At 38.1% G+C, this 15,873-nt stretch overlaps 1 protein-coding gene across 1 annotated transcript in view; it reads left to right on the forward strand.

Moving 5' to 3' along the window:
* Positions 1-15,873, forward strand: part of slc6a2 (solute carrier family 6 member 2) — a 127,401-nt gene that overhangs the window by 63,119 nt on the left and 48,409 nt on the right. The window contains exons 9-10 of the mRNA XM_018093473.2: positions 3,479-3,591; positions 10,421-10,549. Coding sequence (XP_017948962.2) covers positions 3,479-3,591; positions 10,421-10,549 — 242 coding nt within the window. The remainder of the gene's footprint in view (positions 1-3,478; positions 3,592-10,420; positions 10,550-15,873) is intronic.

Here is a 15,873-nt window from a genome sequence, read left to right on the forward strand (position 1 = left end):
AGTATTGTCTGTGGCAGGGTATTTTCTGGTGTTTAATAGCTGGGACAAGTAACTACTACTAATTAGCTCCATGTGTCTTCGCCCTAAGGTTGGGCCTTGGTTAGAACCTCCCTTAAAGATTCTGTTGGAATCTCCAAGGGTAGTTCTAATCAAAGCCCAAACTTAAAGTCGCCAAGCGAGCGGATCTTCAAGGGCCAAAACTTAAAGTTGCCAAACAAGCAGATCTTGTCCCGATATCCCCACCTACGGTGGGCGATATTGGGTGAATTTAGGCTAATTTGGTTGTTTGGCCTTGGGGCCAAATGATTGAATTAGAACGCTGGTATCGGCGGAGTCAGTTTGGAGACCGAATCAACAACTTTTTGGGGATTACAACCTGTATAATTCTAGCCAGTTGACAGTCAGTGGCTTCTAAAGTTAATAAAGTGCTATCTTGGATAAAAAAAGTACATCAACCTGAGGGATAAAACATAATCTTGCCTTTTTATAGATCCCTGATAAGGCCTTACCTAGTGCAGTTTTAGGTCCCAATTATATTAATGAACTTGAAAGAGGTATTCAACTGGTAATAGGCAACTGCAAGGAGACATGATTACCAAGAATTTTAAAGGACATTATTCCACATATACATTTTACCATAGAAAAGAACAAGAGACCACCCATAAGACTTTGAGGAACTGGCCTTTCATTTGAAACAGTGGAAATGTTTTTTTTTATGTTGAGGTTTGTGGAATAGCCTGTCGGGTGATGTTGTCATGGCAGATTCTATTAATTCCTTTATGAGGGGCGTGGATGACTTTTTCAACAAGTATAATATCCAAGGCTATTGTGATCACAAGATCTACAGTTTAGAAGGGAAGGAAGCTCTGCCATTGACTTCTACATGAGGTTTAATCTGGTGAATTGTCAAATTCAGATTTTTAGTCATTTAGACACATAGGGGCTGATTTACTAACCCACGAATCCGACCCGAATTGGAAAAGTTCCGACTTGAAAACGAACATTTTGCGACTTTTTCGTATGTTTTGCGATTTTTTCGGATTCTTTACGAATTTTTCGTTACCAATACGATTTTTGCGTAAAAACGCGAGTTTTTCGTATCCATTACGAAAGTTGCGTAAAAAGTTGCGCATTTTTCGTAGCGTTAAAACTTACGCGAAAAGTTGCACATTTTTCGTAGCGTTAAAACTTACGCGAAACTTTGCACCTTTTAAGTTTTAACGCTACGAAAAATGCGCAACTTTTCGCGTAAGTTTTAACGCTACGAAAAATGCGCAACTTTTTACGCAACTTTCGTAATGGATACGAAAAACTCGCGTTTTTACGCAAAAATCGTATTGGTAACGAAAAATTCGTAGAGAATCCGAAAAAATCGCAAAACATACGAAAAAATCGCAAAATACCGATCATTACGAAAAAAACGCAATCGGACTCATTTCGACCCGTCAGTGGGTAAGTAAATCAGCCCCATAGTAAATCTCAGAAAAGTCACAGCGTTTTTTTCTCTGCGACTTTTTCAAAAACAATTTAAATTGAGTTTAAAATTAAAAATCAATAGTTAGTAAATGTGCCCCTAAATGATAACTTTGGGAGGGTTGAACGAAAATATTGAGTTTATTGTCCAAAAATCACTATTTTTTCGAGCAAAAAAATTTAAGTGATTTGTGAAATTTAAATGGGCGTTCATTTACATTAATCTTTTTTATTTTTCCCAACTATTAATCTATAGTTGCAGTTCTTTTGTGTCATTAGCAGACAGAAGTTCAAGAGAGTGAGGCAAAAACAACCTTCAATGAATATATTATTATTGTAATTACCTTCAGAGGTGGGGCTCATTGGGCTCATTGTGGGCGGCTCCATCATATCATCCATAGTTCTATGATAAATAGATGCAATGTATTTTCCATTTCATGAAATCTTACATCCCAACACAATATTTTAAAAGATAGATACATAGATTTCCAATCTACTAATCCAGTGATGTTCAACTTATTACATGTAGTGGGCCAATCATATGTTATACAGCATGTTGGAGGTCCAGAATTCTATTAAAATGATGATGTCACATAGTGAAATGTATGGAGCTTCTGAGCAGACTGGGGGCCATAAAAATGTTTTTTTAAACAGCCCTGTACTAATCTATTTTCAAAACCATTGAAATCAACTGTTAGTATAGGCCAGTTTTATAACATCTCTCCTAACAATATACATACTGGCATAGTAACATACCTTTGTGGTACAAAGAGAAGCCATCCTAAATATGAATGCATAGATTATGCATAGGATTAAAAAAAGATTATAGTATGTAAACAACCCAGAATGAAAATAATGCATATGAATTTTCATGGCTGACACTTTAGCTACTAAAAACATAATAAAAGCATAACTTCCTGCATTTTATTTGTTGTAAAATCCCCGAACAGTAAGCTGACCCTAGAAAGTTATATACTGAAAAGTAAGCACTCCTATGCATTACATTTAAAAAGGGTAAAATGATACCAAAAATTTATAGCATTTACAACCTACTTAAAAAGGTACAAATACAGTAAAAATTGTGCGTGTGTGCAAAACTGCCAAATTGTTAATTTTGTGTGTATACTATATTTTGTTTACTAGTGTGTGCTGTGAGTGTGCAAACCACACAAAAAGTAAGTGTATGTGTTAGTATAAAGTATTTGTGTTAGAGGCAGGCAGAAGATTAAGCAGGGAGATTTCCTGTCTGGTCATTTTCTAGGAGCCAATGGACAATTCTTTTAAAGCCAGTTCCCCTCTACCCATCCCTTAAAGGAGAAAGAAAGGTAAAAACTAAGTAAGCTTTATCAGAAAAGTCTATGTAAAGCCATAAGCACTCAAAGAAACGCTGCACTGAGTTCTCTGTCAGAAGATTTCTTGTGTCTGTAATTCCTGTGCCAGAGACACACAGCTTTCTGTTCTCTGCTCTCTGCTGCTCCCCCCTCCCTCAAGAATGCTAAGAACTCACTCCCCCCCTTAGGAATGTGGATCTGAGCCAATAAGCAGGACAACTCATAGTCTAACTAACTGAGCATGTACACTTGGTCTCGGTCTCCGTGCAGGAGTGAGGCATTATGGGAACTTTCTTTACCAAGCACAATGTTTTTTCTTCCTGTTTGGCTTCTTATCATCTGAACGGGAGAAATATGGGGAGACTTAAGGGCACTATTGAGACAACTGAAGGTATGCCTGCAGCTTGAGATTAACTCTTTATTAGCCTTTCCTTCTCCTTTAAGTGCTGCAGATCATAAAAGTTATTTGCAGAAGGAAGAGCCTTACATTTATAAATCACACTTTGCCTGATCTGTAGAAGCTAATCAGTTGAACCTATATGTTTTATTAAAATGTTTTTTTTATCCATAAGATTTGAAATGCTGTATATTATGTTATATTTCTATTCGCAACTTGCTTTCCTTGCTTTTTGTATAAGAGATGAATTATTATGTTTTGTTTTGTGTTTTCGCAGGAGCTGGATTAGTCTTTATAATATACCCAGAGGCAATCTCTACCCTTGCAGGATCGACATTCTGGGCTGTGGTCTTTTTCATTATGTTATTAACACTAGGCATTGATAGTGCTGTAAGTGATATCTTTTTAATAAAACAGCAGTTTTAATATATGAAAAGTTTGCTAAATAATTATTTATATATATATATATATATATATATATATATATATATATATATATATATATGTTTATATATATATATATAGTATTTATATATATATATATATATATTATTTATATATATATATTATTTATATATATATATATATAAATGTTCGTTTATGTTTAAATATATATATATATATAATGTTTATTTTAAAATTAAGTATACCTTTTATTTTTTTACTAAAACAACACTCTTAGAAATACATACATATATGTATATATATAGTAGTTCAAACGAGCGGCACTCACAGGTCTTATGCAAACAAAGGATGTTTATTCATTTTTGAATAAACATCCTTTGTTTGCATAAGACCTGTGAGTGTGGCTCCTTTGAACTACTGGATTCCTGCTTGATAAGGTTCTGCACCCAGGTAATTTATTTATTTATACGAAAGTGCCTACTTTACATGTTACATGTATGTATGTATGTATGTATGTATTTATAAGAAACAAAAAAAAAGAATTGTAGGGATAAGGGTACATGTATGTGTATATGTATAAATACATACAAAAAGAATGCACAAGTTGTCATTAAAAATAAGTTTCCACAAATACAGACAACTGCAACATTTTGAAGCTCACGCCACCACTTTGTCAAGCATAATAACACCACCAATGACAACAGTATTTAAAGCTTAATTCCATCCCCGAATTACTAGTGCCCAAAGGGTTCAAAGTAGGAACGCAGCTTTCAACTACACCTTACACTGCCGCAACTGACAAAATGCAGATGGAACTGCAAGCATGTAGATACACAAAAAGGCAGCAATATCAGAATGGTGCATGTACAGCCTGTACAAATAGCCTCTTAGAATGTCGCCACATTGAAAATAAACTTTGTAAAAAGCAATATGGTAGCACGCCTTATTGCAAAGGTGAAAAAGTGATTTATTTAGGTAATCTATATGTGCAACATTTCGGACCATATCATGCCCTTTATTAAGCCTTTATCAAAATAATAGATTTCAACTTTACAGAGGGTTTGATAGCAGAGTGTTAAGGCATGGGGAGAGTCTAGGTCGTCCTCTGAAGACAAAGGAGCTTGGCACTTGGTAGACTTAGGTCAAGATTTAGATACCCTATGGTTTGATTTGTCTAGCAATTAGTCAAGGTATACTGCTAATTTTAGTTTACCAGTGGTAAGTTGTATTGCCCAGGCAGGGGATCCTGGCTGGGTGTGGAAGGCAACGCAGGGGTATCCTGCAACACTTTCAGGGAAGGGTCCACCCTTGAATCACTTGTTAGAGAGAGGGTTGTGACTTCTTTAGCCTGTTGGGCCTCATCAGAGGTTTCCTTAGAACATGCTGAGAATATTGGTTACTTTCTTCCTGAGGCAAGATGTTTGCAGCACCATTTGCAAGTTAGGTATCTAACCTTTGTAGTATGCTAGGACCCCCTAGAAAAGGGTCCCTCTGCCATTAGCAGGCTATGTAGCCACTAATGGGATAGTCCCTGAAATTGCAATGCAGTGCTGTAAATAGCAATGCTAGCAGGGTCGGACTGGGGGGGTAGGGCCCACCGGGGTTCCCGCCCCAGGGGCCCTGCATAGGGTCCCCCACCCGATGTCCTTCATTGAGCTCGCATAAGTTTAACGCGTCAGGGGGGGAACGGTCGGGCAGGGGGAGCGCCAGAAAGGGTCAGGTCTGGGGCCAGTCCAACCCTGAATGCTAGTGTGGCAAAGTGATATTACTATAAAATAAGTTTAATTAAAATATTCCATATAAAGGATTGGCTGTTTTTCTCCTTCTGTGTCTGCCCTTTGTGTGATGGTGTCCCTGTCCGGGATTGAAATGAGGGTCAGGATGAAGAGCGGATGAAGAGTAAAAGTGCACAGTTGAGTGGAGCATCATAAATGACACAAGAAAAGTACGCAGTAGGGAAGAGCATTGGAAATGACATAGGAGTGTATGTGGTGTAACTGATGAGTGCATAAGGTAGCATTGTTTTAATACTGGCACACACTGGGCTGAAATCTGGGGCTGGATAAATATATGGAGTACACAATCTATACCAGAGTGGACACAGAGAAAGCTGTGTGCAGAATGTTATAAAAATGTGCTGTTTTTGGCAATGAACAGATTGCGCACTGGGTGACTTGGTGATATATAGCCAAGTACTGACCTGTACTGGACAGCTTCTGTTCTGTGAAAGTATAGGGGCCTAGTACTGTTCCCCCTAAATTAGTGACCCAAGTGTTAATATTCCCATGTGCGAGTAACCAATCTAGAGGACTTCTACAGCTAGAACTCTTGGTCAACCCCTGGTGCCAGCATTTACTAGCTGCAGAATCAGATCAGAGAAACAGACCTCTCTCAGAAAGTAATGAAGGCAATAGCAGCAGAGAGAAGGAGCCTTCCCTTCTCTTCTTCTGCTTCCTGGTGGTGGATGTTATTCCTTATGGTCCCACAGACCACTTCAAGAGAAAAAAAAGAAAAGGGCCTTATGATGCAATGCCCCCAATTCAGACAGTCTCGTAGCCGAGGATATAGCAATTAAGAAGGCAATAATCCACATGAGCAGTTTGATGTTGATGGAAGCCAGCGGCTCAACATGGGTGTTTTGGAGTGAGCAGAGTACAAGGTTCAAAATCGACAGAGGAAGGGGTTGCCTTTACACAGGTCTGATGTGATCAGTATTCTGGAGAAATGTCTTCAAATTTTCTAGCAATAATTTGGTGCTGAAAGAGGAGTAAAAGAGCCAAGACTTGAACATTTAAGGAGTTTAACCCCAAGCATGTGGAAAGTGTATGCTTGTCTTGCTGTCCATGTATGCACCAGGTGCAAAACATGAACAAGATATGGTGGTAAGAGGCTGAAGTAACCCGTTTGTGACCTATAAAAGCACAGAAGTTCCTTTGCTGGAGAATCCATTTTTGGTCCAGCTTTCAATAGCTATACCATCTCTGCTACTTTTTCCAGTCTGATGTGATGAGAATTGCCCTGTCAGGAGGTTTGGCCACAGAGAAAATTTCCATGGGGAGGCTATGAAGAGATTGCATAGATTGGAAAAATAGGTCCAGGTACAATAGCTGTTGTCTGGAACTGAGTAAGTCTGCAGAGAATGGGGTGTATCCTGGGAATGGGTGGGAAAATGGAAACCAGATCAAATTCCCAAGGGGTAATAGCATCCACAAAGTGTACCTGTGGGTCCCGGTACCTGGCTGATGGTTGAATGACACTCTATTCCACCTGTGGGTAATCCCAGTAGGTGCTGAGTTGGTGGAAGGCTGTTTTGTGAAAAGACTATTTCTCTAGATTGAGGATATTCCAGCTGATTAAGTCCACCTCCCAATTCAGTTATCTGGGAATGTAAACTGCTGCCAGGTAGCAGTGATTGGCCTCTGCCTATTGTAAAACATGGGAGACCTCTTTCCAAGCTGAGCTGCATTAATAATTGATCTAGGCCAATGTGTTGGCGTTGTCCAACTGCACCTTTATGGGGCACCCTCTGAGTAGGAGTGACTATTGGGTGAGGGAGAGCTCCAGAATGTTAATATGAGGTTTGGACAACACTTGGGACTATCTACCCTTAATTGTTTTGTTATTAAATCCCCCTCCCCAGCTGTAGTAATCATGGACCACTGAAGTGAGCAGGACTTTGCTAATTGTCTGAGCACAGACCTTTTTTTTTTTGAGGGTGGTATGTTGGACACGAGGAACTTGGATGGGGAATTTTGTCAAAATTAGATATTGTAAACGGAAGCAACAATTTGATGGACCCACTTTTTTGTTTGTTATCTTACGAAAGAGCATCATCTTATAACCTCTCCGTGTTGATTTCTGGAGTGGTAGCCCTTGTCCTTGTACAAATAAGATGGCTGGGATCTGGAGCACTGTGGCAAGCAAAATCCAAGGAGGAGTGAAAGGGCCACTTAGGCTCTGGGTGGTAAATTTGGGCAACCTAGCAACTGGAGCAACCACCCTTGGGACACATTCCCATTTGTCTCCACAGGATTAGTCAAAGGGGTAGCGAGTGATGTTTCTCTAATCCTTCATGCATCAGGTGTTTTCTACTCTTTTTTTTATGAGCTCATCCTCTGTTTCGTACACCAGGAAATGCTTTTAGGGCTTGTGGACTGAGCCAAAACCCATATATAGAGTCTTTTGTTTTTTCAGTTCCTCCTGGAGGGTATAAATCATCCTATGAGCAAGGTTTTGACAGTTATTGGAGCCTCAACCTCAAATGTATAGTCATCAGCCCTTGTACTCTGTGGAAGGAATTTTTCCCCCTTCTCTGCAGCAAATTAGAGAGGTTTCAGATGGGGTTTTTTGCCTTCCTCTGGATCAACTAGAAGTTAGGCAGGTTATATATAGGCATTATGGTTGAACGTGATGGACGTATGTCTTTTTTCAACCCAACTTACTATGTTACTATGTTACTATGAATAGCAGAGGTAACTTCCACTTTTTCTTCTTTGCCATCCTGTCTCCTAAAGACAAGAATGCATTATGTCCACATGAACCCTGTGATGCCAAGGGACATCCCGAGAAATAGTAGTGCTGATTTGAAAAAAAAGAGTCAGCGCAGAAGCATGCCACTGCTGTATTGCCCTGGTGTTCCCATAAAATGTGGGTGAGATATCAGAGGGTTGAGTACCTATGGGCAGTATTCCATCATGCTTTTTGTACAAGTTTCCTGCTAGCAATGGCAGTACAATAACATGGCTTACAAGAAAATCCATAGGCACTGAAAAGCACATGAATTTATGCTGTGTAGACAGTGCAACTGCATGTCTGTCCATAGCTTTAGTAGGGCAGAAGAGTCGATGTTCTTTTGTAAAGCAGCATAAAAGCATGCCAACGGTAGAAATCTCCAGTGTAGGAGCTATGCATTTGCACAGACAACTGTGCATGCATTAATCAGAGGAAACTGGGTGGGAAAGGGGAGGGGTGGCTTGGTGTTCTGTAGTGGACAATAATCAAGGCAGTACTACCAGAAACCAAGTAGAAGCTCATCTGTAAGGGCTCAGGTGCTATTGCTCCAAAGTGTCAATAAAGGGAATGAAAACCAAAAATTAATGTAGTGATAGGTTCTCATTTAAACCCACAACCAAGTCAGTTAATAAATATAGACTTTTTAAGGGACTTTGTTAGTAAACATTTTACTATAATAATGTCTACTTTATATTTACTGGCCTGCTCATCAGTTTCTGTGAGTGGTTATTCCATATGGATTTCTTACAACTTACCATTCTTTTTTGTTTGGATATCTTTGTTTGGACAAACATATTTATAAATATACCTTATTAATGGCCCTGCTCATCAGTATCTGCGAGTGGTTCTCTCCATATGGAGTTTCAGCCACTGTTTTCTGTTTGGATATCTTAGATGCACATGTTTATAAATATGCCTTGTTAATTTTACACCAAAAAAAACCAATATAAACATTGGTGTAAAATTAACAACTTACTTGCAAAGTGCCAGCACTGACAACAATGCTAATTTTACTTTGCATGTTATGTCTGTATACAAATGTTTTGGTGCACCTATTTAATGCTGTATGCCAAAGTTTTACTGGAATTTATGCAATTATATTACACCACAATTAAAGTTATGAAGTAAATTGATATCCATGAAAACAAAAGCTGAAGATAAATACAATTATTTGATATGCTAGTATGGCACCAATACAGAGGTTTAGAAACCTCTTGATGGTTTTTAGATATGAAGGTTGGTTTATTAAGCGCCACCAAAAATTATATTTCTCCACCACGTTTCACCCTACTGTTATAAACATGTACCTATGTAAGAAATTGAAACCTGGACAAGTTTTCAGTTAGTTATTAAAGGGATTCTGTCATGATTTTTATGATGTACTTTTTATTTCTTAATTACACTGTTTACATAGAAAATAATTCACTCGACCATGTAAAATTGTGTTCTTAAACAAACAAATGTATTTTTTTAGTTGTAATATTGGTGTGTAGGCAGCCATCTCAGTGCATTGTGCCTGGTTCTGAGTTTTCAGGAGTCAGTGCTAAACATTAGAACTGTTTTCAGATAACTTATTTTTTCTCCTACTCCCATGTAACTGGAGGAGAGGGATTTGGATTTCTTACTATTGGGTGCTATTCTGTTATCTACTGGGAGCTGCTATCTTGCTACCTTCCCATTGTTCTGCTGATCAGCTGCAGGAAGGGCCCTGGTTATATCACTCCAACTTGCAGCGCAGCAGTAAAGTGTGACTGAAGTTTATCAGAGCACAGGTCACATGTCTGTAGTACCCTGTGAAATTTAGAAAAAATAAATAAAATCGATTTTTGTGTTTTTGAAAAATGGATTTCAATGCATTGATGTACTGATGAGTTTTGAACAAAAAAAATCTTAGTTTTTCTCTGTACTCTAGCCGCAACCATCCAGTAATTATTTGTTAATAAATGAATAAAGCAAAAATAAGAAAAAAGAAAAGGTATATTATAAAATATTATAAACGTATAAAGCATTATTGTGTGGGGAAAGAAGCTGTTGCTTCCTTTGCATCAGTTTGTATAGTCAACCAGTGAAATTTCACTAGGACTCTAGGAAGATCTAGGTACCCATCAGTGCCTAATGGTGGTGATTTTTGTGTATTCTGAAAATATGGATTTGTTGGGGCCTAAAACCATAGTCTTGTACCAGGTTTATCCATGATGCACACCAATTCTATTTTCATAAAATCTATTATTTCCTTTTAAATTACGCCACCTGAGCTATCAGCTTGGACTATGTTAACTTTTTCTGTGCTTTTCTTTTTCAGATGGGAGGCATGGAGGCTGTTATTACTGGCCTTGCAGATGATATCAGTATCCTGAAAAGACATCGTAAACTGTTTACCTTACTTGTGGCTTTCATCACATTTATATTTGCTCTCTTGTGTATAACTAATGTGGGTAGCATTTTTGATCACAACACATTTTAGTATTTTAATACGACATTTGTTAAATTATTGTGTTATTATGTGTTTTTCTCTATGACCTTTTCTGTTACAGAGGAATGTATTAAAACTAGACAAAGCTTGAAAAGTATATCAAAAGGCAGTACAGGTATTGGACCTATTATGCAGAATGTTTGGGCCAGGGGGGTTTCCAAATAAGGGTTCTTTCTGTAATTTGCATCACAATACTTTGTCTAGTAAAAAATCATTTAAACATTAAATAAACCTAATAGGATTATTTTCCCCCCAATAAGCATTAATTATATCTTTAACGGTATCAAGTACAAGGTACCGTTTTGTAATTACAGAGAAAATGGAAATACGTTTTAAAATGTTGAATTATTTTATTAAAATGGAGTATGTGGGAGATGACCTTCCTATTCTGTTAACAGATCCCATGCCTGTACTTCATAACTTGTTAGGAACAGTAGCACCAAAAAAATTATCAAAGTAATTAAATATAATGTACTGTTGCCCCACACTGGTAAAAGTTGTGTGTTTTCATCAGAAACACTACTATAGTTTATATAAACAAAGCTGCTGTGTAGCCAAGAGGGCAGCTATACCATTTGACATAGAGCTAAGGCTTCTGACAGGCATGGTGGATTCTCAGCCCTTCAGATAAACACAGGCCAAAAATCTGCCCCTATGCTCCAAAAAGCTTATTGATGTGCCTGCACCCAGAGCCATGGCATCTGCTCAGGTTCAGGTGCACATAGTGGATTTTGAGGCAGAGCTGATTATTTGAGTTGATTGGGGCCAAAATCTGGTCTGTGTGCCTGCACCCAAGACAACACAATGGCACTGGGAGCAGACACGTTAATAAGCTTTTTGGAGCATAGAAGCAGATTCTCCGCCTGCATTTATCTGCAGGCCGAAAATCCACCATGTGTGGCAATAGCCTTAATGAAGATGTCAACACTAATTTTTATTTCAGTTGTAATGCATAGTGCGCCTTACCCCGACCTGAACAGCATTCATTCCACTCCCCCAATCTCCTCCTACAGCCTGAACCGCCGCATTCTTCATTTCTTTGCCGTCACCCGGAGCCCATTTTGCCGAGGTGACGTCATCAAGCGTGCGTATGTGTTCCAAATGCGCATGTGCGCATAGCCCCTCCTGTCTAACCTCTTGAAGTTATCAGAATTATCTGATATGCACATGCTCATTAAAAACGGATTAGAAGTGCGCATGTGCACTAGGCTAAGAGACAAGCAGAATTCTGAAGGAAGGGGGAAGAGGGAGTTACAGCGCTGTGCAGAAGGAGAAGCATCAAAGGATCGCTGCAGCTTCACTGTTTGCTTTTGAGGGACCAGGGTGGCAGGTATTTAAAGAATGCTGTGAGGCTTTTCACTGTTACATTTTTTGGTTGGGGGTTTACATGTCCTTTAATGGCACTGATTATACAGAAGATAACATAGAAGTTCTGTAACACGCCATTGTATTCTATTGAGTTTATCTGTTATCTGCTGTGTAAACCTGTGCCTTTTCTTTTTTATCAGCTTGAAATGCTGCCCCTGTGGCTACACAGAAGTTTGTTTATATAAACTATAGTAGTCTTTCTAAAGTAAAAACACAACTTTTACCAGTGTAGAGCAAAATCACTTTATATTTTAATTACTTTAAAACACTTTCAGTTTTATTTGTTACTGCTCTTTAATTTGATAGGGATATTAACCAAATAGACTTGGTTTTGTATTTGTATTTCTATCTATATTTTTTTTTTTCCAAAGAAGAAATGGTGCCAGAACTGTGTTTGGTTTCAGATTTATAGTTGGAGTGGGGCAAGAAAAGGATTAATAGAAAGAGAGACTAATACTAGTATTGAACATGTATATTTTTAGGGGTTTCCCACATTACTGTAATCCCAGATCTGTGGAACTAGACATAATAAAATGTTGTTTTTTTAAAAGTGTGTAAGGAGGCAAAATGTAAATTGTTTATGTTAATGGATGGTGGCAGAGAGATGATGAAGTTGTATAAAAGAGAATTGTGAATAAAGTATTCCAGGCAGTGAGAGTTTGAGGAACATAAGAATTCTGTTTAGGGAAGGAATAGGCCTGATGGATTCTGCAGAATTCAAGTTAAAAGGTTATACTGTTGTGTGAAAAGAGTTGAGAAATAAAATCAGAGCATTCCATAGATTGAACTTTTTTGAACTTTACAAGTGGAAAGCATGATACCTCAAGATATTTGGACTATAGCCAAAAGCTTTGCTAGGAAACTGTTTGCTTAATACAATGAGGGTTGTACTGCATACATTAAGTAAGCTAGTGGTTTTGGACATCTGGTATGTTATTGGGTATTGATTCCCTTAGTTCACATTTTAGCACATATGTTTCCCTCAGTCTAAGCAAGACTCTGTATCCTTATCAATATCTGAGTTTACACTGATAAGACACATAAGTGAAAATTCCATTCACTAATTATTAGTCAAATTAATGGTGATATTGCTGCAATACCAAATGTGCAAGAGCATTCCACCTGTTGTGGGACACTTACACTGTTGTAAACACCTAAGCACACCTTTTACACATATCATAAATACTAAACCTGAGGTCTGTGGTTATGGAATATGTATCTACCCCTTAGATGGTGGGGGAGGCTGTAAAATGTTATTGATTAAGAGAAAGGTATGTTGTATAAATACTTCAGCCCCTAGTTGATTAAATTAGGATTATGACTTCGCAGAGATTTATGGTGCATGATTTGGGCTGCAGATGTTTGTCTTAGGAACCAATTTTTTCTTGTCCAGGTAATTGTACTGCAGCTGTATGCAGAGCTGCTACACTTAAGGAGGTGCAGACGCACACCTAGATTCTCTGTTTGTGGGAGAAAGAGGCAACAGTTTTCCATGTGTCTGAGAAAGAAAGACACCGCTCTACCTGGACAGTGTTGGACTGGGACCCCAGACCACAGACCCTAGGCCCACTCTCCAAACTATTTTTCCTCCTTTCCTTACCCAACCTCTTTATTCTCCTAGTCTCTTTTATTTACATGCTAGCGTCTATTCTTCCATCTACTGTATTTCTCCTCTTTTTTTACCATTTAGAAATAGGGAATGACCATGAAACGGGCCAAATGGTCAGAAGCAGAAGGGCCCATTCCTGGTATCCTGGTGGGCCAGTCCGACACTGTACCTGGAAGCTGCGAGCGAGCAGAGTGAAGCTGCATAAAATTCTGCGTGATTCAGGAAAGGAGGTCTAAGGCTAATGCCACACAAAGCGTAGGGCGGATATATTCGGCAAGCGTGAAAGCGCTTGCTGAAAATTCCGCCCTTCTCCTCCTACATGTGCCTGCACCCGAATGAATGAGATACGCTCAGGTGCTTTTTGGCTCACGCTTTGAAATTTGTGAAATTGAAATGGCCATTCATTTCCATGAATTATTTTTCCCAAACAGGAATTGCTCCAGCAGCCATTTTAGGAGCATTCTTAAAAAACAACAATGTGTTTAAGTTTCACTTGAAACTGAGTGAAATAGAAAACAATGATGGGATTGATTTCCCATTGAAACTTGGTGAAAAAGAAAACAATGATGGAATTAACTTCCCCTTAAAATATGTGAAATAGAATACAACAATGTGATTAACTTCCCCTTAAAAAAATGTGAAATAGAATACAACAATGTGATTAACTTGCCCTTGAAGTAAAAATAGAAAACAATGATGGGATTAATTCCCCTTGAAACTAGGTGCAATAGAAAACAATTATGGGATTAATTTTCCCTGGCTATTCTATTCCTCTACTATTCTAAGCCTCCATAGGACTCAATAGTCCTCGCCAGCTTAAAGTTTTCCAAATTTTGAATGTTAATGGTTTATGGCAAGTATTTTAGCAGACAAAGATAAGTGAAATAAACATATTTATTTACTGGCTTACCGCACAATTCCAGCCCCAATAGAACAAGGTGTAGCAAGTATATTTACACACAAACACCTTTGTATTAAATTAAACTCCCCGAATTCACCTTGAAGAGGAAGGCAGTTTACCTCTAATAACTAGGTAACACAGAGGGGGGGTAAAATAACTATATAAATATAGTTATTATAGGCTCTCTGATGCCTAAACATAGGAAGTTTTGAGGTGCAAAAAGGGGAGAAAACATTCTCCTTGAAGTGATTACACCGGCAGAAATACAAGACAATATTTATTGATAATATTGAACAACAATTATATAAAACACCATAACCCATATAATCAAAGGGAATGACCACTTCACAACAACAACTACAACAATTCACAGTTGTTAAATGTGCATGAATGTTGAACTATGAATATGCAACACTGCGTACTTATTATTTGTTCCGTATTCAAGAAACAATAGTAATCTTTGTGGGTTAATATGTTTGGGTCAAAATGAATAACTGTGCATTAAAGGAGAAAGAAAGGCATAATCAATGGAAGGTAACAAAATGTCAGGTGATTATAGTCCCTGAGACTGTTTGCTAAAAACTGCATTAAAAAACCATGTTTGTGGCTAAACAGTTGTCAAGGTGACAGGTTTTTGTATATTGTAGGTGAATTGCATAACATTGGATCACACTGGACTAAAATAGTCATTGAGTATTTTATGCGGTGGATCTTATTGCCTCGATTAGCTAACAGATACATGAACATAATATTACTGTAAGAGGCATTCTAGAAGCTCGGTTTACAAATCCTAAGCAAAAATTCCAATCTTGAGTGAATCCACTTCTTTACGAAGTACTACCTGTAACAGAAAGCCTAGTGTGAAAAAGGGAAACGGGAGGTGGATGCAAGAGTCAGTGCATCCCAAAAAGATTTGCCATAAAGATAGGAGTGTGAACTTAGGAATGGAATTTTAAGATGGGGCTGATTTTTCTAAAAGCCAAAGGCCAGCCTCTTTAGTAGAGGTGAAGTTAAAATTGTGGTTATTGGGATTTAATTATTAGGAATGCAGATAAGGTTATTGTTTGTCTAGATTTCTACAACCATTTAGTTTGCTGTGTTCTTGGTGCCAGGGTTCCACATGTGGTTGATTGGGCCAGGCCTACCTGTATCAGTACAGGAAAATGGTTAATGGAGGACCTGAAAAAGCAAGTTTGGATATCTAAGATCTAACCTAAAGAATAGGTCTTCTAAAACAAAATGCTCTTTTGAATTCTCTAAAAACTAATATACCAAATTTATCTCCAGCACTAGTTTGAGCATTTAGGGAACAACATGGCCTTCTTTGAAATTATGTCACAGTATGTAATACAAGGCACAAAGTTTTCAGGTCCAGTAAGCCATAGTAACCAATGAGACGATTGT

Source organism: Xenopus tropicalis, chromosome 4, assembly GCF_000004195.4.
Source record: "Xenopus tropicalis strain Nigerian chromosome 4, UCB_Xtro_10.0, whole genome shotgun sequence".
Taxonomy (NCBI): Eukaryota; Metazoa; Chordata; class Amphibia; order Anura; family Pipidae; genus Xenopus; species Xenopus tropicalis.